Source organism: Equus asinus, chromosome 14 (assembly GCF_041296235.1).
Source record: "Equus asinus isolate D_3611 breed Donkey chromosome 14, EquAss-T2T_v2, whole genome shotgun sequence".
Classification (NCBI taxonomy): Eukaryota; Metazoa; Chordata; class Mammalia; order Perissodactyla; family Equidae; genus Equus; species Equus asinus.
This window is the reverse complement of record NC_091803.1, coordinates 46,060,371-46,073,640: the sequence shown is the minus strand read 5'-3', so window position 1 is coordinate 46,073,640 and position 13,270 is coordinate 46,060,371. Positions and strand designations below refer to the sequence as shown.

The 13,270-nt window shown below is 53.5% G+C and overlaps 1 protein-coding gene across 2 annotated transcripts in view; it reads right to left on the bottom strand.

Annotated features, from left to right (window-relative positions):
* Positions 1-13,270, bottom strand: part of SRL (sarcalumenin) — a 40,042-nt gene that overhangs the window by 4,864 nt on the left and 21,908 nt on the right. The window contains exons 2-5 of one of the 2 annotated variants that reach the window (XM_014833191.3): positions 7,020-8,093; positions 5,009-5,110; positions 3,908-4,003; positions 546-662 (exon numbers count right to left, since the gene is read on the bottom strand). In XM_014833191.3, the coding sequence (XP_014688677.1) occupies positions 546-662; positions 3,908-4,003; positions 5,009-5,110; positions 7,020-8,093 (1,389 nt within the window). The remainder of the gene's footprint in view (positions 1-545; positions 663-3,907; positions 4,004-5,008; positions 5,111-7,019; positions 8,094-13,270) is intronic. The other variant, XM_014833192.3, reaches the window with a different exon arrangement.

The window sequence follows — 13,270 nt, the reverse complement described above, 5'->3', positions numbered from 1 at the left end:
TAAGTGTGCAGGTAAGTGGCCATAAGGACATTCACAGTGATGTGCAACCATCACCACTATCCATCTCCCGAACAGAAACTCTATACCCATTAAACAGTAACTCCCGTGCCCCCTTCCTCCAGCCCCTGGGAATCTCTACTCTACTTTGTGTCTCTACGAATTTGATGACTCTAGGTATCTCATAAGTGGAATCACACAGTATTTGTCCTTTCGTGTCTGGCTTATTTCACTTAGCATAGTGTCTTCGAGGTTCATCCACGTTGTGGCATGTCTCAGAAATTCATTCCTTTTTAAGGCTGAATAATATTCCACTGTATGAATAGACCATGTTTTGTTTATGCATTCATCCATCAATGGATATTTAGGTTGTTTCCACCTCTTGAGCATTGTGAATAATGCTACTATGAAGATGGGGGTAGCTGCTGGTTTCTTGTATGTAATTTTCATTGTTATATTGAAGACATATATGAATGCTTTAATTTTTACAGTGTTCTTATATATGACATTGAAATACCAACAATCACACAAGAAAATCACACTGTTACCTGTGTAGAGCTGGTAGCGAGTGTTTTCCAACCCAAGGAGGTAGTTTATCATGGTGGATTTGCCAACGCTCCACGGTCCCAGGAACAGCACCATTGGCTTGGAAGTAATTTCCCCATCTGCGGGCGGCGGGAATTAGAAATGGAAGTGAACTAACAAAGTTCCTCACTGTGAGAGTGACACAGTTCTCCGTGCTGTGTCCCAGTCCATCTGATTGAACTGTGGGATTCTAGATTGGACCAGAGAGCGTGTAGCAATCAGTGGCACATCTCCTTCTATGCAAGTGCGATCACCCAGTTAAAAGACACCAGAAGACATCGTTTGGGCCTTGCACAGATCCTTGGCGCACTGACACCGGAAGGAGGGACTAAGTAAAGTCAACAAATACTGACTCAGAGCTCACCCTGGGTGAGGCCTCCTGATTTAGATCTGGAGGAGAACTGCTCATAAAAAGGGGAGGAGAGAGCTGCCACGTGGGGAGAGGTTAAAACTCTGCAATTGGGACTGGTAACAGAAGAAAGGATATGAAAGAAGCTTATGCAACCTTGGACGACCTTGACTCGGGCCCTGCCTGTCCCGAGTGTCGCCCTCCTTAGCTGTGCCCCCCACATCCCACTTTAGGCTCAGCCCAAGCCTGGGCTCTGGGGCCAGTCTCAAATATTAGTCTCCAAAGCCCATGACAAATTTGCCAGGTCCCAAGACCAAGCATGGACTCCGCATCTCTTGGGTTCTTGTCCCTGTGTCCAGTGTTGGGGAGAACACCCTGCCTGGGCCACTCCAGTTGATGTCCCTAAGAAGAAAAAGCAGACTTCTCCAATGCTTTCAAAACCAGAGGGCAGGGACTGGGGGGAGAAAGGCTTTTGGCATGGAATGCATCATTCTCGTTGCTGACTTGCAGGCTGCAGCTCTTCAGCCCTTCCCTGAACCACAGCAGAGGGTCACCTCTCCATCATTTAGCACCTACAGCTCTCCAGACCTCTTCACCTCCCTGAGCCTGGAGAGAGGCCTCAAAACAGTAGGCATTTCTTTTTTCATTTGTCCATTTTTCCCAGTTTAATTTATTTAATATCTTCATTCAAAAATCAGAAGTATAAAAAGATATACAGTGAAAAGTCTCCCTTCCCTGTCCCCAGTCTGCCTCGGCCATCACACTCCCTCTGTATTCTTTCAGATATTTTAATGCATACATAAGCAGTATGAAGAGATCATCTTCCCCTCTCGTCACACACAGAGGAGCAGGGTCTCCTCCTTGTCTGTACCTTGCTTCTTGATGCATTGGTTTTCTTTCTCTAAGGTGAAACTAATCCTAGAAGACCCAGATGGCATCTTGTAAGCAGCCGCACATAAATATTGCCTGAAATTGATACCATGGCCCTGCCCCATCCCTCCCTGCCTGTAAATACACACAAGAGCCGCTTGCATCTCCAGGTGTCAACTCCTGGCTCAGGGACAGGAAGGGATAGCCAGGCTGAGGGAGGGGAAGGAGTCCCCAGTTATAGCCACAGAGATCCTACCAAAACTCTTCTGTCCAGGCCCAGGTGACACCAAGGAGAGCTGGACCTTCCATCTCGCCTGTGAGAGAAACCACAAACAGGGCTTTTCGAGGGAGCCGCTGTTTCTGCTCTCCGCAGCAGGGGGCGTGACTGGCATGTGCAGGAGGCGGCAGGTGAGACACCATGGGTGGAGGTCATGGGGAGAGGCTGCCCTGAGGCACAGCGGAGCGCCCAGCACTTGCAAGAGTCAAGGGGAGAGGAGCCAAACCCAGAAAGCGAAGTCAGGAACCAGAAGCCCTCCCTGCAGAGCGCCGTTCCCTGGGCAGCCCACAGCCTTCCGGGCCAAGCCGTTGGGTCTAGGGGCTGCGAAAGAAGGAAGGCCAGTGTGGAGGACAGAAAGCACTGGCGCCTGCACCCTCACACCAAGGCCTGCACATCCTCTGTGGAGCCAAGGAGGATAGATTGCTCTTTGGCTTGCAAGAAACAGGAGAGGTAGTTGTGAAACTGGGCAGATGTCTTCTCTCAGAAGAGGAGAAAGTTAGGGCTCCTAGCACCAGCCAGGATCCTGGGGAGCCCACCATTTCTCTGGACATCAGGGCCCTCTTCTGTAAAGCAGGAATAACATATACCTGCTAGTCCCCCATCCACTTTATAGCCATCAAGAGCATCACAAGGGATAATGCAGAAATAGCCAATCAACACAGAAAGAGATGTGCAATACCACTCACCATTCAAACAACAATTAGACGCCATTGTTAAATCTTTCAAAAATGAATAACACGAAAATGTGGGGGAACAAGAACTCTCCCACCCTGTTGTGGGTACGAACTAGGGCGACTGAAGGCAATTTAGCAACGACTATGACAATGTTTCATTCCAGCGTTCCACTTTTAGAACTTTATCCTATAAATATGTTTGCATGAAATATGTGATGATTATAGTGGTATTTGTAACACTGAAAAAATAGAAAATGGCAAACAGCCTATTTTCCATCAGTAGGATAGTAGTTATCTAGTGTGGTGCATCCACATGAGGAACAGAAAGAGCAGGGAGCCACATGCATACACACAGAGACACAGACACACAGGGAAACAGACACACACAGATATACAGACACACACAGAGACGCACAGAGACACACACAGAGAAACAGACACACACAGAGATACACACAGTTACACAGACATACAGAGAAACACACATACAGACACACACAATTGTGTGATATCATCCCATCTTTGTAAAACAAACAGAAAAGACACGCTTGCATAAGCTCACGTACGCAGAGGAAATGTCTAGAAGGATTCACGAGAAACTGCAACAGTGGGAGTCTCTGGGAGTGGAATTAGAGAAGCTGGAAATCAAGAAAGGGGTTTTTATTTTTCAATTCATACTGTTTTGTACTATTTGAATTTTTGGGGGGGCAACAAGTATACCTTATTTCCATTACTTTGAAAATCAATTTTTAAAAGAATCCAGACCCAAGAAAAGCCAACCAGAAGGAGTGAGGAGGAGGAGGGAAGGAATCCAGGCCAATGAGAGGCCTGCAGACATGATCTCAAGTGACCAGGGAGCCCTTGAGCCCACACGGGATCGAGCAGGCATCACTGCCCTTGGAAGCCAGGGCACTACGGCACCTGAGCGCTTACTCATGAAATGGTCTTTGTGACACCCCGTGCAAATCGTGGGGCACGCTTTCAGGGAAAGCATCATTCACATGACTGAAGTCTCTGTCCCTCTCCAAGTCCTTAGGAGAGGTCAGCTCCACGTGTCCTCATGCCCACCGTGCAGGGAGCTCGGGAACCCGCAAGGCCACTGGGGAGTGTGGACAGGCTGGAGGTCAGGCTCAACCTCCGGACGCGAGGGGGTACCTGTGATCTCGTGCTGCCGAAGCTCGTTGTACTTGTAAGACTGCTCCAGGGGTTTGATGGACGAGTGGTAGATCTTTCGAAGTCGCTGCAGTACCACTGGGGGCAGAGAAGGGTGAAGGGAGAGGTCAGGGGGGCGCTCCAGGCGGCTGAACCTCTGTGGAGCCGTCTGTCTCCCCAGGGAGTCCCTGGTGGGGAGCAGGGCCCATGAATTAGCATTCCTGGAGGGAGCTGGCCCACATCCCAACCCTCAGAAAGCTTTAAACCAGAAGGCATTCCCTCCCCATCCTCCAAAGCCCCTGGACTTTCTTTTTAAATCTAACCCTCTTCTCTCTCTTTGATAGTGTGTCCTGAAGCTCCGCCTCAGCCGGCAGCTACTGAAGGCCTTTCAATGGCAGATGGGAACTGCCACAGAACTGTCCCCTTCTTCCCTCCTTGCCTCTATGGTGCCTGCCTGGGGCTTATAGGGCAAGGAGGCACAGCCACACTGGCCCCTGGCCTGTCACGCACTCCCCACTGCCCCTGGGAGGGTTCAGACATCGCAGGTGTCTTCTCGGGAAGAGTATGGCTCCAGGGAGAAGTGACTCACTGGCGCAGAGAGGGAGGAACGAGGGACAGAGGCCGGGCCTCTCTGGACCCCAGCCCTCCCTCGCGCTGCCAGCCCCTCTCTAGCTGTGTGCACAGCAAACCGCTGCCTCACTCTGAGCTTTTGTTCACTCATCGATTGAGAGGAGACAAGCCCCACTGAAAGCCTTGAGTGGTTACAAGGATGAAATGAAATACCAGACATGAGAGGGCATTATCAACTGTAAAAATCAAAGCAAATTGATGAACTCTTCTTAACAACCCTACCTGGCTGCAGCGCCAAGGCCAGCACCGTCCCGGCAGCAGCACCAGGATTCGCCCTCTACACTTCCGCTGGTCCCTCTGCTGGGATGGCCTTTCCTCCTCCCTGCCAACCCAGAGGCCCGCAGCCTTGGACCCTCCTGGGGGAGCCTCCTCCAGAAAGCCCCCATCTCCAGGGCTCTCCTCCCTGGGGTGCCCGCCAGCCCCAGCGGCCCAGCCCCCAAGGCGCTCCACCCCCAGGCCCAGGCCTCCGGTTACCCGGGTAATCATCAGTCGGCTTCTCCTCATTCAGCATCAGAGTTTTCTCAATGTGGGAGCGGTCTCTCAGTGGGGCTTCTTCACTCACATCCTCCGCCTCTTCTGGAGAGAGAAGCAGAGAGCAGGGTTAGGGCAAAGCCAAGAGCCAGCTGGGCTCCCAGCGCCCCCGGAAGATGGGCAGGGGCAGGCAGTGAGGAGGGGCTGCACAAAGGCTCTCCAAGTTTGACTGAATGGAGTTCTGTCTCTAGGAGGGACTTTGAAAATCCACACTCAACTTCCGTTAAGCTCCACGATCCATTTTACGCCTTCAGCAAACATTGACTGAGCACTGACTGTGTGCCGAGCACCGAGCATCACGCTGGGAATGCCGTGGTGCCCAAAACAGACAAGCTCCTGCCCTGGTGGAGGTTTCCTACAGTCTAGAGAGGAGAGGGGAGGAATGACCTTAAAAGTAATGTAATGATTACAGCCAGTGATGCAGCCATGGAAGGAAAGATGCCAGAAGCTATGAGGGCCTAAGAAGTGTGCCTGGGGAGTCTTAGCGGGGGGAGTCCGGACACTTCCCGGAGGGGCCGCCTGGGCGCTGAGATCTGCTGTGAGGAGTCATTTAGGGGAGGGTCAGGGCAGGAAACAGGAGTGATTCAGCAGGAAGTAGGAAGGGTGGCTGGGCCGCAGGAGGTGAGGGTTGTGTGCTGGGGGCAGGAGAGTTCCGCAGGGGCTGACCTGCATGGTCTTAAAGGCCACATAAGAGTCTGCCTTTTATCCTCAGGGCACCGGAAGCCAGGAAGGGGTTCTACGCAAACAACCGCCCTGATCAAATGAGCATTTTTATCAGGGCACAAGGGGGCTGTGTGGAGCATGGTCAGGAGGAGCCTCTGCACAGCGTCTGGGGTGCTCAACTGTTGCTTCTGACCAAGCAAGAGATGCCCATGACCGCCTGCAGGCTCCTGGGGAAGCCGTTACTACTGGAGCCCATCGCACCCAGGATTTTAGGTGATTAGAAGCAGGACGGACTTGGGCCTGTGGGGCAGAGGGAGACCAGTTCCACGAGGGGTGGGAAGCAGAGAAGAATCAGGATGTGCAGCCTCCCAGGTGAACGATTCTTTACGGAGATCAGACCCACGCAGCCCGACCCCAGACCCAGAATAGGGAGGACAGGGAAGGGGGAGGAGCTGGCTGACTGCAGGCCCTCCCCCTACAGAGTGTGCAAGCACCTGACAAGCAGCATGGAAACTAAATCCTACAAGGAAACCTGTGGGGAAGCCACACTGCAAGTGAAGACTGCTGCAGTCCCCCCATCCTAAAAGCCAGCCCTTGGTCTGGCCAGCATACTTGGTGAGGCCATGGAGCATCCTGGCCAGGCCTCAGATGTGACAGTCCCCAGTGCTGCCCAATGGCTTTGCCCTGCCCTTCACCTGTCCCCGTCCCCCAGTCCTGAGAGGGCAGCTACTGCTGCTCCAAGTGGACATCTGCAGGATGTCAGTGTCACAGCCAGCCTGAGATTTCTTATCACGATGCTGACCCTAGTCCCTGTTCACCCTGCTTAACATGGTCTAGTCTTCAAGGGGAGACCCCAGGTGTTAGCTCACCAACGTGGTCCCCCAGGGGCCTCCAACCCACCCCCAACCTGTACCTCCCTCCACCAGCCTGCCACGGGACCTCAAATCCTGCCACTATGTCCCTTGTCCTTCAGGTTAAGGCACTGGTCCATGTTAAAGTGCATCGAGGGACTCTAATGGGCAGGCTCCTGTGGGCCTAACTCAGAAGTGACCAGGTCCCTCTGGGCCCTCCATGGGGTATCCTCCCACGGGCTCCCTCAAAACTGGGGATAAGTGGCTAATGAGCAGCCCCAAAGGCACCTCATGGGCCAGGGACACTGGACGGGGCCTCCACCCAGAAAACCAGGCTGGCTCTAACGTCCCACCCTGTCCCTGCTGGTCCCACTACATACAAGATTCCCAGGAAGAGTGTAGCTGCCGGAGGCGGCAGAAGCAAGTTGAGAAGCCCGTACCCTGAGGCCCCTCCTCCGACTCCTCTGCGGCTGCATCCTGGGCCTCGTCCCCCTCGAGCCCTGTATGCAACTCCTCTGGACTCAACTGGGCCCCCTCGTCCTCAAGGCTTGGGGTTCCTGCTGCTTCCTGGGGTTCCCCGGCTTCCTCAGAGTCACCCCCTTCTTCTTCTGAACTAGCCCCATCGCCGCTGTCCTCTTCAGATTCTTCTTCCTCGCTTCCGCTGTGATCGCCATCCTCTTCTTCAGAGGAGGCCACGTCCTGGTCCTCCTGAGACATCTCTGGCGCCTGGCCCTCTGGAGGGCTGTCTTCCTGGGTGCCCTCCACCTCGGAGCTCTGTGCGCTCTCCGTCTCCGTGGCAGGGCTGTGGCCAGGCTCCCCCTGGTCCTCAGGCCCCTCCCTGGCTTCTGTGTCCACATCCACAACTCCATCTGGCCCTTCAGGCTCCTCATCAGGCCCTGGGCTGCCCTCACCTCCTGTCTTGGGGGCATGGGCCTCCTCGACCTCCTCCGTGGTGGGAGAAGCCCCTGCGTCTTCAGGCCCTACGGCTCCCGCTGCTGTTTCCTGCTCAGCATTGTCCCCTAGGATCTCCTCAGCTTCCTCAGGGACCACATCTCCCCTAGCCTGTCCGTCAGCCTCCCCGCTGACTTCCTCTGTGGAGACCCCAAGCCCAGCTCTCTCTTCTGCTGGGCCCTCTCCCGCACTGAGATCTGGCCTCCCCTCTTCCCGGGGGCCCCTCTCCCCTTCTGGAGGCAGGGCACTCTCTCCTGGTGGACGCACTTCTTCCTCCCCAGGCTCCGCAGGGTCCCCGAGGGGAGCCGACTGTGAGGCTGAGGCATTGGAGAGGCTGGCTTCGGGATCAGAGCCCGGGCCGGGGGTGTCAGCGGCGGTCTTCTCCGAGCTCCCAGCCTCCCTGCCATCTGGGGAGTGAAGGAGCAGCTTCTTCTCTCGAGGAGCCGCCTCTGCATAAAGCGCCCTTTCCTTCTCGTCTAGACTTGCTGCGTCTCCAGCAGAGAAATGATTCTCCAACAAATTGCCAACATCTTCTGTGCCACCCGAAGTAGAAGCTTGCAGTTCTAAATGATTAGAACACGATTGGTCAGTTTCACAGGGTTGGCACTTGCTTTGCTCCTCAAAGAGTCTAACTCAAGCTAGCTCCCGTCCTCGGGAGCGAGGTGTGGACCTGGCGTGCAGCCGCTCACCCGACCTCCCTAGTCTTCATGACTGCCGCGTGCGGCAAGCAGAGCTGGTGTTATTCTGCCTCGCTCCCGAGATGTGGAAGTCGCGGCTGGGGCAGTTATAGACCTGCCGTCCATTACCAAGGGAGGGAGTGGATGGCCCACACCCAGGGCCCCACCCCTGACCCTGCTCTCAAGTCTCCCCACGGGGTCCTGATGATTGTGTAGCGATGGAAACATGGGAGAGCCCTTCCAGTCCTTCCTCAACCTTGTGCAGGCACGTGCAGCCTGGCTCACCGGGAGATCTTTCCAAGATAGGACAGATGCATGGATGGCCCACCCCTGTCAGTTCCTAGAGTCATTAACCACGCTTTTTATGCCGCTATCAGCAAAGGAGTGAAAACAGGTGTGTGCGGGCCAGATCATCTCAGGTTACACAGCAAAGTCCTCAGGGGATTACTTGTGGCTCTCTGCCTTACTAAGTCACACATCCAACTCTGTCCCCTTCAGGGCAGGCATTTGCTGGCCTCGCTACCTTAGATTAGAGGGGACGTGGCCTGAGGAGGAGGAGATAGCCAAACCAGGCAGGGCCAGGGCTTCCCGGTGGCCTTAGCCAACCCCTCCCAAGGGGATCCCCTTGTGAAGTTTGATCGCTTTAGCGGGATAGCCGAAGGCACGGGGAGAGCAAAGCAGGCGAGTGAGGTAGGGGCCTGGTCTGTGCCAGAAACCTCTGTCAAGGGATGTGTGTAATTTATATGGAAAACGGGGTCAGCAGAGAGGGTTGCCCCCTCCCGCCCAGGCTAGGACCTCTTTAAGGAGGAGAGGGGATGCTGTAGGCTCACGGGGATGAGGGGACCCAAGGCCCCCTGCCTTGGGGAAGCCAAGACAGCCCCCAGGGGCAGCCTCCAGGGACCAGGAACAAATCTTTTCTCATTAGTCCCCACAGATGCAACCTACTTTCAAATTCAGAAGAATGGGAACTTTGGGTGCCTTTTATCCTAAAGGAGGCCCGTATATATACAGCACTTCCCCAAGCACTTTCACATTCATGACAGCATTCAAACCCCCTTTAGTACCATCAACCAAATTTCAGAGCTAAAGGTCTGGAGAAAGTCTCTGACTTGCCCAAGACACCAGGTGGCTGATGGGTGACTGGAACCCAGAAGTGCCCACTCCTTGTCCAGGCCCTCCATGCCACGATGTGTAGGGTTGCACAGGGGCACCCCTTCCCACGGGTCCCTCCCCGTTCCCTTCATATGCCTTCTCTCCAGGCTCCTGGATTGCAGGAACCAAAGTTTAATTCTCTCAGTGTTTGCAGGGTGCGGACCCCGTCTGACCCACGAAAAGTGGTGGGAAGAGGTCCGTGGTGAGATTTGGGTACAAGACGAATTCCTGGTCCCTTAGTGGGGGAGCTGGAGCTACTCATTGAAAGTTTCTTTCATTGCCACCTGAATACCTGTCCATCCTGATTGCTTTGCCTGCATCTCTATCCCCGTCACCCTCTGGAAAAAAATCTATGGCAGGAACTTGGTTTAACCCAAGGAGACTGACAGTCCTCTGAGCAGCGAGATACAGATACTCTATCTCATATGAGATACATCTGTAGGATTATCCAGGGTGTCAGGCAATGCTTAAGCTCCTTGTACATAAAACATTACTTACCTGATCTTATTCTACTTATTTACTCTTACTCGCTTCTGTGAAACAAGTCTCATTCCCATCCCCATTTTACAGATGAGAGGACTGGAATCAGAGACACTGAATGCCTTGCCCAACATCACACAGCTAGCAACTGGCTGACCATTTAACTCCAGAGCTGCAAAAAAGATTGCCTGACCCTAAGACGGGGTTCTACACCCACACTACTCAGTGTGGTCTGGGTGCCCTCAGCATCAGTGTCACCTGGGAGCTTGATAGAGACACAGACTCTCCGGCCCCAGCCCAGACCCACTGAATCAGAATCCACATTTTACATGACTTTTTTTTTGAGGAGGAGGAGGATTAGCCCTGAGCTAACATCTCCTGCCAATCCTCCTCTTTTTTTGCTGAGGAAGACTGGCCCTGAGCTAACACCCGTGCCCATCTTCCTCTACTTTATATGTGGGACGCCTACCACAGCATGGCTTGACAAGCGGCACCATGTCCACACCCGGGATCCAAACCGGTGGACCCCAGGCTGCCAAAGCGGAACGTGAAAATTTAACCACTGTGCCACCTGGCTGGCCTCAAGAATCCGCATTTTAACAAGATGCCCAGGTGATTCCTTTACACGTTACAGATTGAGAAGTGCTGGTCTACACCACCTGATAAAACTGCCTCTAAACCAGTGGTTCTTGGCATTGGCTGCATATTGGAATCACCTGGTTCTTGGTCCCACTCTTCCCCCCGCTCCTCAGAAGTTCTGATGAAATTAGGGTGTATCCCCAGCATCAGGACTTCAACAAAAAAATTCTTGGGTAATTCTAACACACGGCCAAAGCTGCAAACCACTGCTAAACCAAATAATCCTGACCCAGAGGCTTCTGCTCCCAGCCCCTCTCCATTTTTGTGCCCACTGGGGGCTCCCAAGTTGGATGTGTCACCCAGGGATGACATGTGACCTTGGAATAGCAGTGAGCAAGGCTTCTCCTCTGGGGAATCTAGCCCTTTCCAAGGCCCCTGTTGCCCTCTACTATTGATGATGTTGACAATGATGATGATGATGGTGATGGTGATGATGATGATGGTGGTGGTGGTGGTGATGATGGTGATGATGGTGATGGTGATGATGATGATGGTGGTGGTGGTGGTGATGATGGTGATGATGATGATGATGGTGATGATGATGATGGTGGTGGTGGTGGTGGTGGTGATGGTGATGATGGTGATGGTGATGATGGTGATGGTGATGATGGTGATGGTGATGATGATGGTGGTGGTGGTGATGGTGACGGTGATGGTGGTGGTGGTGATGGTGATGATGATGATGGTGGTGATGATGATGATGATGGTGGTGGTGATGATGGTGATGGTGATGATGGTGATGGTGATGATGATGGTGGTGGTGGTGATGGTGACGGTGATGGTGGTGGTGGTGATGGTGATGATGGCGATGGTGATGGTGATGATGGTGGTGGTGGTGGTGATGATGGTGATGATGATGATGATGGTGGTGATGCTGATGATGATGGTGGTGATGATGATGATGATGGTGATGGTGATGATATGGTCGTGGTGGTGATGGTGATGATGGCGATGGTGATGGTGATGATGATGGTGGTGGTGGTGATGGTGGTGATGGTGATGATGGTGATGGTGGTGGTGATGGTGATGATGGCGGTGGTGATGGTGATGATGGCGATGGTGATGGTGATGATGATGATGGTGGTGATGATGGTGATGGTGATGATGGTGATGGTAACGGTGATGATGGTGATGGTGATGGTGATGGTGATGGTGGTGGTGATGATATGGGGTCAAACAGACTCTGAGTCTGACCATCTGTGGCAGTACTGATATTTTCAAAACACCTTCTGTCCCCACTGGGGATGAGAGGGCTACACAGTCCCAAGGGAGATGAGTTCCCCAGACTTTGGAGGTTTCCTATGACCTTCACCCTGTTGTTTATTTCCACTCCTGGGCTCTGGATAGGAAGTCAGGTGCTTGCGTGCACACATACACATTTACATTCATACTCTTCTGCGGTTTTTACAACTTAGTGCCAAGCTGCCCCTGACCTTCTGCTAAGCAGTTTGGAGTGAAAAAGACTGAGGGTGACGACTTCATGCTCTATGAGCTTCCTTCACGGGCTAAAAATAATTTCTCTGACAGAAAGTCCCCCACTGAAACAAGCTGTGCCTTTGGGCCCCCAGAGCTCAAGTCCAGGAAGCAGCTGTGCCATTGGACCCCATCTCTTCTCCCTGAGGCAGTCAGAAGCTTCGAGACCTTCTGATTAAACTCAGTTCAATTCTGTGAAGTCAAACCCAGTGACCTCCCTAGCATCTTGCTGGAGCCCCCGAGCAGCCCCTGGAGGAGGAGGCAGGAGAAGGCTCAGAGGACCAGGATACTCTGGGTTGAGGGGCTGTACCTGATAAGATGAGTCTTGGCCTATCCTAGGACATGCAGTACCGTACTGTATGTGCTGCTGCCAAGGCAGCCACCCTGGCTCCGGACAGGCTTGGGTGCTTACGTCAAGGTACGTGAATAGCAAGCCCCCAGCTCAGCCCTGGAGATCGTGGAAAGGTCCGTGTGACCGACAGGCTGGGGCCCCAGCCCTACTCACACCCAGGACAGAACACAGCTTAAACTGATTCTTCTTTCTCTCCCGACACCCCCTCTACAATAAGCATTTCTTTGGGGGTCAGTTCTTCGGCTGTTCCCCCCGCCCACAGCCTCAGCAGGAGCCCCAGGTTCAGTTCCTCTTGCCACACTACCAAACACCTGACTTTTTTTCCCGGCTCCTAACTCATTCCAAAGCACTTTTGCATGAAGTCAGAGGACTGTGGAGCTGCCAAGGGCCTGGGTAAGTCCAACTGCAGAGGAGGAAGCTCTGGCCAGGGAGCTTTGCCCAAGGTCAGGGGTAGGGTTGGGACAGGGCCCATGTTCACGGCCCTCCGTCAGAGTTCTTTCTGCTCCCACGTAGTTGGCAAACCATGTCCCACGAAGCGCTAGGGTTCCGCGGAAGAGACTAGGCATGAGAGAAGATGAGGGAGCAGGGGCTCACCACCCACTTTGTACTTCCTGCCCAGCAGCTCTCCTTGGGTCTGTCTGACCCACTGCCTGAGGGGGCTGACAACCACTGCTCCTGCCTCCTCCACCTCTCCCCTCAAAAGTCCTCTCACCTCCTCTTGATCATTTCCTCCAGCAGCCCAAGGAGCCCCTTTACAGCATCTTTTCACTTTGCTGATCGGCTTATTCCAGGCACTGAGCTAGATGCTGCCTCACCTCCATACAGAACTTCATGCTTCCCAAAGTAGTTTCATCTTCCTCTTTCATCCTCCTGGCAGCCGTCTGAGGCAGGGAGAGCAAGGATTACTAACCTCTCTTGAAATAAGGAAGTAGACACAGGAAAGTCAAGCTGTTTGCTCAACAAGCCG